General features: G+C 37.5%; 1 protein-coding gene across 14 annotated transcripts in view; it reads right to left on the bottom strand.

The window, feature by feature from the left end:
* Positions 1-13,037, bottom strand: part of PCNT (pericentrin) — an 83,577-nt gene that overhangs the window by 20,265 nt on the left and 50,275 nt on the right. For 11 of the 14 annotated variants that reach the window (XM_015867729.2, XM_015867732.2, XM_015867736.2 and 8 more), the window contains 7 exons: positions 11,478-11,705; positions 8,189-8,359; positions 6,304-6,456; positions 5,596-5,763; positions 4,153-5,250; positions 1,687-2,202; positions 121-220 (listed from right to left, as the gene is read on the bottom strand). In XM_015867729.2, coding sequence (XP_015723215.1) covers positions 121-220; positions 1,687-2,202; positions 4,153-5,250; positions 5,596-5,763; positions 6,304-6,456; positions 8,189-8,359; positions 11,478-11,705 — 2,434 coding nt within the window. The remainder of the gene's footprint in view (positions 1-120; positions 221-1,686; positions 2,203-4,152; positions 5,251-5,595; positions 5,764-6,303; positions 6,457-8,188; positions 8,360-11,477; positions 11,706-13,037) is intronic. The other 3 variants (XM_015867730.2, XM_015867737.2, XM_015867739.2) reach the window with 3 other exon arrangements.

Raw genomic sequence — 13,037 nt, 5'->3', positions numbered from 1 at the left:
AGCCAACTAAGAAAAGGACAACTTTCAAATGCACAGTAAAAGAAAACTGGAGATAGTGGAAATGGTATACTTTTATACCAGTTATCAAAAGGTAAAAGGGATACACAAAGTTAAACTCACTGCTGTCACATCCGTTGCTCAGCACATCTATGGCAGATACTCCCGATCGTACATCATCTTGCAAATCAGATGGAGTTAGATTATCTGCTTCTCTCATCTGCTTGGAAATAGTTTTTCACATTAATTTAGTTTTCTGAAATCAGACACTGTTTCTATACTTACAGTAACTTTATTATTGGTGTTGAATTTAGCAAATGCCTACTTGATTTCAAAGTTAGTTACAGCAAATACAACAGCAAATGCACCACAGGTACTCAGCAAAAGCCTTTTCACCTGAATTTTTCTCCCTTTCAATACTCTGAAGAAACAGAACGGCCTTTGAAAGAACAGAATTTTTTGTTTAGTCTCAGATGGTTTGTAATTTAAGAGGAACACTGTAATAATTTCTTAATAGATATGCTTTAGCTGTAGCACAGGGGAATAAGTAGAAACATTAGAGACATTTTACAGTTTGCAAGAAGAATAAAACTGTTTTTCTGCAGCATGAAAAGATACTTTAAACTGCACATTAAATGATGAAATATGCAAATCAAGGAAAAACGATAGAGCTCTACTGAAACCTGTTCAGTTTGTTTGTGGGCATATAGCAGTGGCCTGAAGATTAAGGACACCTCATGATAAGGTTCCCAAAATGCAAAACATCATACAACATCTGCTATTCTGTCAGCATCTAAAAGATTCATCCTTTTCAAATAAAATAGGATTAAGCTTATCTTCAATATATAATTGTAATCACAATCCAGTCAGCATCCATCCAATCTGGTTTTTTGTTTCTTTGTTTGTTTTTATTTATTTTTAAACACTGAAAACCAGGTTCCCAACTCCTTTGACAGAATGGCCCTCTGTAGTACCACACTAAGAGTTGTGCTAACTTCCACAGAGCCATCAAGCCAAAACCAGCCCAAACATTTGGTCTTCTATCAGAGAAATACATTTTTCTTAGCTCCAGAGCTGAATCTAACTTGGCTGTCTCTGAGAGGAGCTTTTCTGTGCAGATACACTTATTCTCCCATTTAAAAGTCTTCTAACTCTCTATGACAAAATTACTTACCAGCAGAGAACTGTTACAGTAAATTGAGTATTCTGGAAGCACAGCTTTAGAGTTTTCAGCTCAATTACCTACTTACACATGAAGCATTATCATAAATTTTCTCAGTTACTTCAATGAAGCCTCACCAGAAAAGTATCATCATTTGTAGTGGCCTCTCAACAAGCCTTGTAAGAACACAAGAGCAATACCCATACTTTTACCGATAGTCTTTATGCTGCTGATATGATAAGACAGTAAGCATGGTATGCGCATCTTACTGTTCAATTTTAGATTTTGGAATACTATTTTCACTTAGTATAAGCTGTGGTAGACATTGTTTGAGTACAGTTCAGAGTTTTCTCTAGTGTATGACAGTGAGAGAGAAACTAATAATGATATATCCAGAAGAAGACTGTACAGTGTTTCAGTGTATAGATTTCTACTATTTAGAGCCAATGGCTCAGCAGTGATTTAGGATGACAAAACTGAGCAGTCTTGTGTAATTAGAAGGAAATCAGACATGAAATACCACTTACCAAAATCTTCTTTTCCATATCTTGGTCATTGGCATCAGCAGAGTAGGTACTTTTGGAGGAAACTGGAGATTTTACATCTGCTCTGTCTGCTGCTTCCTCACTGCCATTTTCATAAAGGTGAGAAAACCCCAACAAAACCAAGTTATCACCCTGCAGAGACGACCTACTGTGCACCATTTCAAGACCTGTACTTTCAGCTTCTGAAAAGGGTGTCAGATTAAGCACCGATGGAAGTTCCATGCTTTTATCTTGCTTTCTCATAATCTCAGGTGAATCCCACGAAGTCACATCCACAATGAAATCCTGAAAGTTTTTAATAGTACCTTCAGCACAGCCTGCATCCGCATTGGTTTTTAGAGAACCGGGAATTTGATGGTGATGCTTTTTCAAAGTTTGCTGTTCTTCAGAGCTGCTGATTGTGTCCAGTTTCTGAATCGAGATATTTTCTTCTGATTGCTTAACCTGAGACTGTTTATTTCTATCATGAGCAGTAAAGTCAAACAAAGCAACTTTTTCCTGCAATGAGATAACACGTTAATTGTTCGGTGGAATTTAAATATTATTTTAGAAATGTAAAATGCACACTTAAAAGTTCCTCTCTGATTTATTAATCAAATCTATGATGATTTCTAGATTTTATATAAATACAGTTCCAAACTTCAGTTTACACACCAGCTGGCGTTTTTAAACAGGCAAATCATCAGAGAAAAAATATATCCTATTAAAAACATATCCAGAAAAAAAAAAGTACCAGCTGACTTTTGGATCATACAAGAAAAAGGATATTCTTGTAGCTGTGTAGATAATCTTCCTACTTTAAAAAAATACAAATCAAAACTAGAAAACTCTCTTGAATTAAATTAATTTAATTAATAATTTCTGACCCAGGACACCAGGAAAAAAAAAAGAGGATGAGTAGTTCTATGGACAGCTCTTTTACCTGCCATTCTAACTCAGAAGGAACTAGGAAAACCTTTTAGATACTCTTCTACCTTTCATGTTAATGTATTTCCTGATTTTCACTACTTCCACTTTTGAAGCTAAGATTAACGGTAAGGTGTTTCTTTGCTCCTCTAAGAACACTGCATTTGTTTGCATCACATCCACTGCTACATAAAGGCTCTTCAACGTTCACATTTTCAACCAGCTTTAATTCGCTATTTAGGGGTAAGTAAAGAACTGTTTAATTTCATGCAGGTTTTCTGATTTGGTACTCTAAGCAATGATCATTTCATTTTCCCTTAAGTGGTCCAGCATCGCATCCCAAATGACATTTACCTAATTCATATTAGAACAAAAGCATCACCTAAATACCACTATCTCCCCCCTTCTCCAGCTCTCAGCTATCTTGCCAAAATAGTTCATAGAATAAATCAAATACTGTAGTTTTCCTTATTCTAGGATGAACTGGGTCCACATGAACAGGTCTGTTAGAACACATGCTTTAAGACAACTAATTTGCTTACTTTCACACAGCATTCTCCAACCTTGATGACCTCCTCTCTTCAACCTACCCTACTACTTGTAGCACTTAAACATGGAAATACACAGGCTGGCATACATACAGGGATTTAAACATTTGAGAAACCAAATTTCTACTTCAAATAGATGAAGCAAAGGGGGGGAACTTAATTCCTCCATGAAGAAAAAAGGGCGCGTACTGACATTCATTGACACTTGCTGAATGTTTATGGAGACCAAACTGTGGATGTGAACACGGTGAGGCAGTGGTGGTATGTTTTAGCAGTGGGTCACTTTTGCCAGCATATATTTTTATGAGTGTGACATGCAGTCTCTTGTTCATCACTGGTGAAAACGCACGGTGACTACAGTGAAAAACAGCACTTTGAACTGGGAGTTTGTCCTATCAAAGGTGTTATTTGTATCAGTTGTAGTTTTCACGGAAATAAGTAGGACTTTCAAGGCAACCTTTATGTATATGGTACAAGACAATTTCTGTTCACTTGGTGTGGCCCGACCAAGCCAAAAGGCTGGACACCCACGACATAAGCTCTCTTACCAACACTTAACACCTGTGTAAGGGAGCCTTAGTGGACAGTAACTTGGTATATGACAGATGAATACAGCTCTCTGAAAAAACAAGTAATCTGAATTCTACTGTTTCAAAAACTGAATAACTTAATATAAGCTCATGTTTTGTTATTTGGAGAAAATAAAATGGTTCAGAGTAAATAAAGTTTTATAATAAAATTATTTCTCTCTAGTCAGTGCCTGAGAAACGATGCAAAAACAGACCCCTAAATTGACTCAATAAAGCCATTTTTATACTACATTATTCGTCATCACTCTTTCTTAGAAGAGTGTAGTACAGGCCATTGTATCAGTTTTTTTATTTCTACTATTACAGCACTGAAAAGAACACAAACAATAAGGCTTTACAAAACACATAAAATTAGCTTACTAAAAACAAAATCAGGACACCATTAAAAAAATGAAATCACATACCAGATTATCAGTTGGGGAATCAAACGACTGACCAACATGTGTTTCCAGTGCTTCCAATTCCTTCATTCCTTTCTTAAGAACTTCACCTTGTCTTTGTCCCAAAGGACAGTCAGCATTCTCCTTATCGCGTTGCTCCTTTGGCTTGTACAATTCCAGCTGTGCAAGAAGTTCATCTCTTTCCAAACGTAAGTCTTCAAGCTCTTTTGTGTAAATCTTGATTTGATCTTTCAATTTTGTTGTGTTACCTTGCAATTCATCAGTTTCTCTCTGATTAGATACTTCTTTCTGATTCATTGCTTGCACATGTAAATCAAGTCTAGAAACTTCTAATTCATGACTATAGGCATCTTGAGCCTGACTTGCATCTCTCCTCAACTCAGTTTCAAGCTCTGATGCCTGTTTTGTTAAGTACTGCAATTCACCTTCTTCATCTTTTCTTTGATCTGCCATTGTCCTTACCTGCTTGTCTTTTCCAAGAATACTCACTTCCCTATCTTTCACGCTATCTTTGAGTTCCTGAACATGAGAAGCAGCAATCCTTGCTTCAAACTCTCTCTGAGAAATATGTGTTTGTAGAAGGCTGTACTCTTCCTGAAGTGCACTGTACTGTAATCTCAGAGTGTTTAGCTCTGCACAGTGCTGCCTTGATGATTCCTGCATGTTTTGGCATTTTTTCTCTAAAATTTCCACTTCCGTTTTGAACTGTGATTCTTTCTCTTCTAGCTGCTCCTGCAGGTCTCTTCTAACAGCTGAGGCAAACTCTAGCTCTTCCTCAAGTTCCTGCACCTTGGAGAGTAGCAATGCATTTCTTCCATGTAGATCAGTGTCACCCTGACAATCTATCAACCCTTTCTTCAACTCCTTCTGCAGGTTTTCCACTGATTTTTCCAACCCAAATTGAAAAATGTCACCTTGGTTGTCACTAACTTCATGACATACTGGTCCAAATTGTGCCAACTCTTTTTGTAGCTTCTCAATTACTCCGTGAAGTTGCTCTACCTCTTCATCTTTGTCTTTACACAGCCGTTCCTGGTCCCCACGAAGGTGCTCAATAACAGACCTGAGTTCCTCAATTTCAGATTTTTGGTCTTCCATAACCTAACAAAAGGATAATGTTGAAAGATTAAAGTATGTAGGCAGAATTACTATTGCATGTAGAATTCAAAACAGTTTTTGATTTCTTTAGATTGCACAAGTATTAAATCATAAAGGTGACACAGCAGAAAGAACTCTTAAGTTTCAGGTGGACAGCTACTCAGAATACTCTCTTTCTTAAGAGAATTACCAAACAGACTTCATTTTCAATATGACAACGTTGCTCATTTCAGGAGAGTTGGACTAGAGTTCAGATGGACTTCAAGGATCCCTTCCAACTCAAATGATACTACTATTCTATGATCTCCTCCAAAAATCAAGCAGCAAACTTCTAGTAAATATTCTTACTTTATTCTCGAGGGTATTCACTAGCTCATACTTGAGTCTTCTCAGCTGTTCATTCAGGTGATCTATTTCTTGATTCTTTTCCTTAAGTAGTGCTTGCGGGAGGGACAGAACTGAGGCATCACTTACATCTAAGTCTCCATTTTGCTTTACATGAAGTTTTGTTAGATCCTAATGAGAAAAACATTAATCTCATTAGAAAGGCCTATTTCTCTCCCAGCCCCATGGCAGGAGGGAATTACAGCCTGTATTTAAGTGTTCTCCTCCTTATCGTATTATTAATTTAACAAAACAAGGGCAACTAGTTTATTTGGGTTTGTATCGCTGGATTAAACTGACACACTGTTTCTTAATTTTCAAGGTGAGACAAAAACTAATGACTGACAATCAACCAGTTTTACAACTTAAAGTATTCGCTACAGCCACACATGTCAGGTATGCATACAAAACAGTACACATCATTATTAGGATCAAAGAAAAAGCTAAGCTTCTAAAGTCAAATTAATATAGAAGATATTGCCGTAAGCAAAGCATGAATCTACAGTGTTTGAGGCGTTCTGGGATATCTTTTGGCAAGAGAATATTGCATTTTCATTAAAATAGAAATAAACAAAATGCATGTTTATCACAATATGAAATAAAGGCCACAATACTTATAATAAGATGTCTCCAAAGTTTTAGCCAGTGAACACTAAAGCTAAGGAAGCCTACCTTCAGTTGTGCATTCTCTACCTGAAGCTGGTTGATAGTCAAAGAGCTAAGATTTTTTTGCACCTCTAGCTGCAATTTCAGCTGTAATATCTCCTCATTTTTACTGGCCAATTTATCTTTATGTTGTTCTAGGTGGTCTAACAAGCTCGCAATCTAGAAATAAAGCAAATGCATAGTTGTTTTAATAATCTCTGAAATTTAAGCAGAAAGGAAGTTTCACTCTTTTCTATACCTACTGAAAGTCTTTTCAGCAGATCCTAATGACACTAATATCTGAGGCATACAAAGAGCAAGAAGTTAGTGCCCCAGCTCCTCATCTGGTTATCAAATTCCTGCAATGGTGATTTTATTTTTCTTTATAAAAATAAAACTGCTCATGAAAGATGTGTTAACCTATGTTCTGAGCTATGCAGGCTTGACCACTTATGTAGTTTGAGATAAAATGCTTAATAAAAAAATTAAGCGTTAGCCTTTGATGCTTGACATTATCACAAGCAATAACACTGTTCTTCTATTAAGAGGCAGAAAGTAACATCACAGCACTAATCCCAGTACACAGCTATTAAAAAAAAAAACAACACAAATCTGAGCATTGAATCCTTACACACGTAGGAGAAAAAGCAATGACATATTCCTCACAGTTTTTATTTTTTTAAAATTTTTTTTACCATCTCTTGCTCTACTATGTAGCGAGGTTTCGATGCTTTAAGAAAAATGCCTACTGACTTCTGAAATATGACTTCTGGAGAGACATGAAGCTTCCGGCTCTTGTAACAAAGATGTGCAATCAACTGGAGGATCATTCAATCCTTTTTGTTCTTATTGCACATCCTAAATTGGTCTGTGTGTTTGTATATTACACATGTAAAAATTATGCAATAGAATCATAAAATGGCTTGGGCAGGAAGGGACCCCAAGGATCGTCAAGCTCCAACTCCTCGGCTGTAGGCAGTCTTGCCAATGGCTAGATCAAACACTAGATCAAGGCTGCCTATCCCTGAGCATCCTGTGCCAGGCCATCACCACTCTTTCAGTGAGAAATTTCCCCATAACATCTAATCTAAATCTCCCCTCCTTTAGTTTAAAACCATTCCTTTAAAATCATTGTATTATCACTATCAGAGGGTGTAAAAAGTTTATTTCCCTCCTGCTTATAATCTCCCTTTAAAAACTGGGAGGCCACAATGAGCTCTCCCCACAGTCTTCTCTTTTCCAGCCTCAGCAAGCCTATTTCTTTACAGAAATGGTGCTTCAGCCCTCTGACCATCTTAGTGGTCCTCATCTGGACCTGTTCCAACAGCTCCATATCTTTCTTGTGTTGGGGGCTTCACACTCCAGATTGGCCTCATGAAGGCTGAGTAGAGACAAGCAATCACATCCCTTGCTCTGCTGGCCACTCCTCTTTTGAAGCAGCTTAGGACCAAGTTAGCCTTTAGGACTGAAAATGAACACTCTTTGTTTACATTATGTTTTTCACCTACCAGGACCCCTAAGTCCTTCCTCAGCAGGGCTGCTCTCTATGAGTTCTTCTCCAGGTCTGTACACATACCTAGGATTGCCCCAAAACAAATGTAACACCTCATACTTGGCTTTGTTGAACCTCATTAGGTTCATAGTGGCTCGCCTTTCCAGTTTGTCAAGGTCCCTTTGCATGGCACCTCTTCATTCTATCATATCAACTCAGACTGGTGTTGTCTGCAGAACTGCTGAGGGTGAACATTACCTGATAGTATCGGAATATACAGCATAAGTATACAGGGGTGAGTAGGTGCATTCAAAAACTTAATCCAAGGATTAAACTCTCAGTTACAAGTTTGCAGATGATTCTAAAACTACATGAGTGATCTAATAAGGATCAGGATAACATTGAAACTGAACAGATTACCTCTCCTTCTTTCCTCTCAAGTGATTCCTGTTCTGCCTGTAACCGTTCCTTCAGCCCTTGGTCAGAAGTGCCTTCCACAGGTACTCCATGCCTCACTTCATCCAGTTTAGATTGCAGGGCAGAGATCTGAATCAAATTCTTGTACTGCTGCTGTTGCAATGCTTCTTTATCCTGCAAGGTAACTTATGTTAGTGTTGACTGTACTCAATATACAGACCTAATCAAACAGAATAATCCTGCCAGAATATGTCTTCATGCCTGAAGCATGATTCTTCAAGCTCTAATGCAAGAACAAAAATACTTATTTCCAGTGCTCTACGAAGGCACAGTGATGTAAAACTATTGAATGTTTTTAGCACATTTGTCAATCTAATTTTAAGTGCTGAAAATTTAGCACACAGCCATAAGACCATACTTTTTCAATTTTACACTGTTCCATAAGGTTAATGATCAATAGCAATATCCAATTTGAGTATATTACCATATATTTACCAAGCTAAACTCAAGAGGTGAAGATTTAGGTGGTGGAAGGTAGACCAAACACTACCTACAAATATATCACATTATGTCAGAACATGAAGCACTAGCACTATATTTCTGTCAGATGGTGTGGTCTCTCAAGCTATCATGTTTTTGTTTTTGTCTTTATTTTTAAAGCTTCTCCTTCAGTTCCCAATATGGTTTTCTCACAAGTATTTCTCAGGATCTTGGTCACTTCAAGAAGAAAAACTTCACTTGGGTAACTTGGGTAGTTATCCAACTGACAGGCACACATTTTTTTTCTTAAAAAAATATGCCATAGCCCAATAAACACACCTCTAATAACATGGTTATTTTAGATTCATTAAGTGAAAAAAACTGACTGACTTCTCTAATTAGAGAACTAAGACTTTGAGTACACAGATAACACCTTCTGGTCTTAAAATGAAAGAATCATCAATAAAGTTAAAAAAAAAAAACAAAAAACCAAATTTAATTTGTACTGCACTACCAAAACTGCATGCTCAACAACCTATATTTAAAACAGCTGCCAAAACCACCACTCAGTTACTGAAGATCTCCAGACTCCAGCCAGCAGCCCTTAGGTAAAAAGCCATTCTGGCTTCAAGAGAGACATCCACCCCACCCACAAAGCTCACAGGAGGAAATGGGGAAACTACAGGGAGAGAGCCAGTTGGGGTGTGATGCTTTGTCATCCTCACCTATTATCTCTCACATGATAAAGCAAGAAATTACGAAGGTATCACCCACACTTTTGAATAGGAAAGCACCGTCCAGAGAAATATTTGTTTGCATGGAAGGGAAAAACAAACTTTTCTTATCACTACGTGGAACTTACAGTATCCTCCAGCCGCTTCGGAATCCTGCTGACAGACATGACAGAGACTACAGCAAAACCCAAGTAACACTGGTGCCTATCTCTTAGATTTCACATCAACCACGAGCAAGATATTATCCACACCATTCCAGAGATTCTGATTGCTTACTAAAAGCCCCCGATGACAACATGAAAATCCGGATCAATCACAGCAGAACCAGGCCGCTTCCTCTCAGATGTTCCTGCGTTTAGTACACAGCAAAGCTATGTGTGTGCCATACTATTCCCAGAGCTCTGCACAAAGGAGTGAAGTTTCTCTTAACATTCTCCTGTTGCTATGTTCTAAGGTCATGACAGTGAACCAGCAACAGCAAACAGCAACCCAGGCAAAAACCAGAGCTTTATGCGCTCTATCATCAATATAAGAGATACTTCTGGATTCCCATACAGATAAAGGGTCTAACAAGGCATCTTGCCAAAATACATGGGGATAGCAGGCTCCTTAAGGGAGCAAAAAGAAGGGCTTACAACCTACTATGGCCCAACCCCAACAAAAAGCATCACTATTACATATGCACAGCTTGAACAACAGAAAGGAACTAGACAAGGAAGGAACAAGGAATATTTAATATTTGATTCTAAGCAAGTGATGACAGGATAGATAGATCTGAGTTAAGTCTCCATTCTCCATAAAATAAATACCATCCCGTATTCAAAATTAGTTGTTCTAGGTCTATTTCTCAGTAAAACTAGTCTCTATTACCTGCAATGTGCATATTTTTGTATGTTGGCATTTTGGATGCAATAAAGATCCACAGCAGCTACTCATATTGAGTGTATTTTTACCAAAAAATCTTGCGACACACAATTGCTCTTACAGCTTACTTGACACTTACATGACTCACAAAATTGCTTAGTGATGAGCTATCACAATAACCACAACTGCTAAATCCAGTGGTGCAACTTTGTTTAAAATTAAAAAAATGATTTCTCAAAAAAGTTTAAATTTGGCTTGTTTAGGATTTGTAGAGAATGGCCAATTTACTGGGATACTCAGAGATCTAAAAGAATAGTTTTAATTCACACAAATAATGAAAACCTGTTCAAAGTGCCAGGGGTTCAGACACAAGAGCAACTTACAAACAACCTGCAGACTCCACTCACTTCAAGGCAAACTAGACAGAAAGCTGACGGGGAAAGATCTCTAGAGCTTTCTGCTCTGAGCCCCAGCTCAAAGCAGAACAAACCTAGCTCTGGTCAGGTACTTGGCCAGCCAAATTCTAGATAATTGGAAGTCAGAGAAACCACTGCCACACTGAAAGCCTCTTTCAGCACAGACTGCCCACAGTACGAGTTACCCTCCCTCGTTTAGTTGGAATTTCCCCTGTATTCCTTCCTCCTTTCACAGCGCACCACCAAGTCTAACTCTATACTTTTTCTAACCTCATTTTATAATATACTTGTAGGCATCAATATGACCTTCACAAAGCTAAACAAAACCTGTTCAGCTTCCCCTCATAAATCATTTGCTCCAGTCCTTTAACCATCTTATCTTGATGGTACTCCAAGTTCAACAACTTTTTCTACTATGTTGATGCCTTTGTTGTACAGAGAAATCTGAAACAATTCTCCAGATACCATCTATTTGGCAACAGTGAGATTGCAATAGTACTACTTAATGAAGAGACCTGCTAGTCTATATCATACGTAACTGAAGCTATAATAAAAATACTTTGTTCACTATTTTTAAAATAGTGGAAGCAACTATTTAGGGAGTAATCAATTAAAAGGTTAATTTAGTTTAGATCACCCTATTCTTAAATCTTCAAACTTGACATACACCTGAACAATGCATAACAAAGGAAAACTGCTGGAAGGAAAAAAATATTTATTATAAGGCAGAAAAGGATACTCAATTGCTTAGCAGTTTGTCTGAATAATGTCTTTACCAGTTAAGTATTTAAAAATTACCTGTTTTAATTCAGTTTCTAATTTCTTCATTTTTTGAAGTTGTTGTTGCAAGTAGTTTACAGTCTTTGAGACTTCAGTTTTGCTGTGCTCCAGTTCTTGTACTTGTGCCACCAGTTTTTCAATCTCTTTATCACGAGCTGCAATTTCTTGATGCTTTTGTTCCTTTTCTAATAACAGCTTATTGTAATCATCCACCTTCTCTTTTACTTCTGCTTGTAAAGATTCTACCTATACAGAAATCACATTAGACGGATACTCAGCAATGTAAGAAGCTTCCAGTTGGAACCAAGACTAATTTCATGGCTAAGAAGGCAGAATTTTGCTATGGATTAAACTAGTGCTAAGACAATAGATAAATCAGAGGCAGAAAAAGGATGAAAAAGTAATTTCCTGATACTTTGCTTTCTGAATGGAGTGGCTCTCAAATACAAATTTGATTACTCTCATTTAGCATTTATAGTATTCTAGCAAATGCTGCATAGAATTATACTCTGAAGGCCCAGCAGTCATCAAAAAGGACCTTATTTGTTTTATGTATTAAGATTTTAAAACCTCGGTATCACATTAATTATTACTAATAATGTTGATCTATTTCTGTAACCTCAGAACTAGTTTTCATTACTTCAGTGAATTCCAATTTAAAGGAAAAATACCAAGAACTGAAAAATGAATTTGTAACTTAATCAATACCTCCAATTCAGAGAAATTCACTACAGTCAGTGGAGAATGAGCACTCCTTTACTACAAGGTACTTAAATTCATAAAGGACGACAACTTTGCATTTTCGCTCAGTAAGATCCAATCATGCAAAGAGCCTCAGAAAAACACATTCATCCCCATAACTAATGTGAAGGCAGAGCTAGAAGCATTGGTAGGTGACAGGCAGGAAAGAACTGAGTGTGACTGAGTGAGTTATATCAGAACTGATAAAGTCATCAAGGACATGGAAATGGTGCCCAGAAGTGAAAGCAATGGAAAATCCTCTAAAAGAGAATTTTTTGGTCATCTGCTCTTATTGCTACATGCAGAAATTAAAAGTTCAAATGAACTGCTTAAGTGCAATAAGCAATTCCTGCTATGATAGCTTTATTAAATAGCTGTGTAGGAACTGTCTAAATCCTGATGCATATACTACACATGTATGTACAATTCTCTTTCACTTGCTTAGTCACTTCCCTTGCATGCCTTTTTCCATTTAAGTTTTTATTCCTTTTTGAGAAAGGTTGAAAATAGTTACATCAACTAATAATAAACTTTTCTTTACTTCCCCTTTACTAAGCCACTTAACAGTCTGTCAGACTTCAAATTCCGTGAATCACAAAACAGTCTGGGTTGAAAGGGACCGTGAAAATCATCTAGTTCCAACCCCCTGCCATGGACAGGTTGTCCCCACCACAAGATCAGGCTGCCCAGGGCCCATCCAACCTGACCTTGTGCACCAGGGGCACCCACATCTCCCTGGACAGCAGGGCCTCCCTGCTCTCTGAGTAAAGATTTTTTTCCTAATATCTAACATAAATCTCCCCTCTTTGGTTAAAAACTATTCCCACTTGTCTTATC

This window comes from Coturnix japonica, chromosome 7 (genome assembly GCF_001577835.2).
Source record: "Coturnix japonica isolate 7356 chromosome 7, Coturnix japonica 2.1, whole genome shotgun sequence".
NCBI classification, from domain to species: Eukaryota; Metazoa; Chordata; class Aves; order Galliformes; family Phasianidae; genus Coturnix; species Coturnix japonica.
This window is presented reverse-complemented; position numbering and strand designations above follow the sequence as displayed.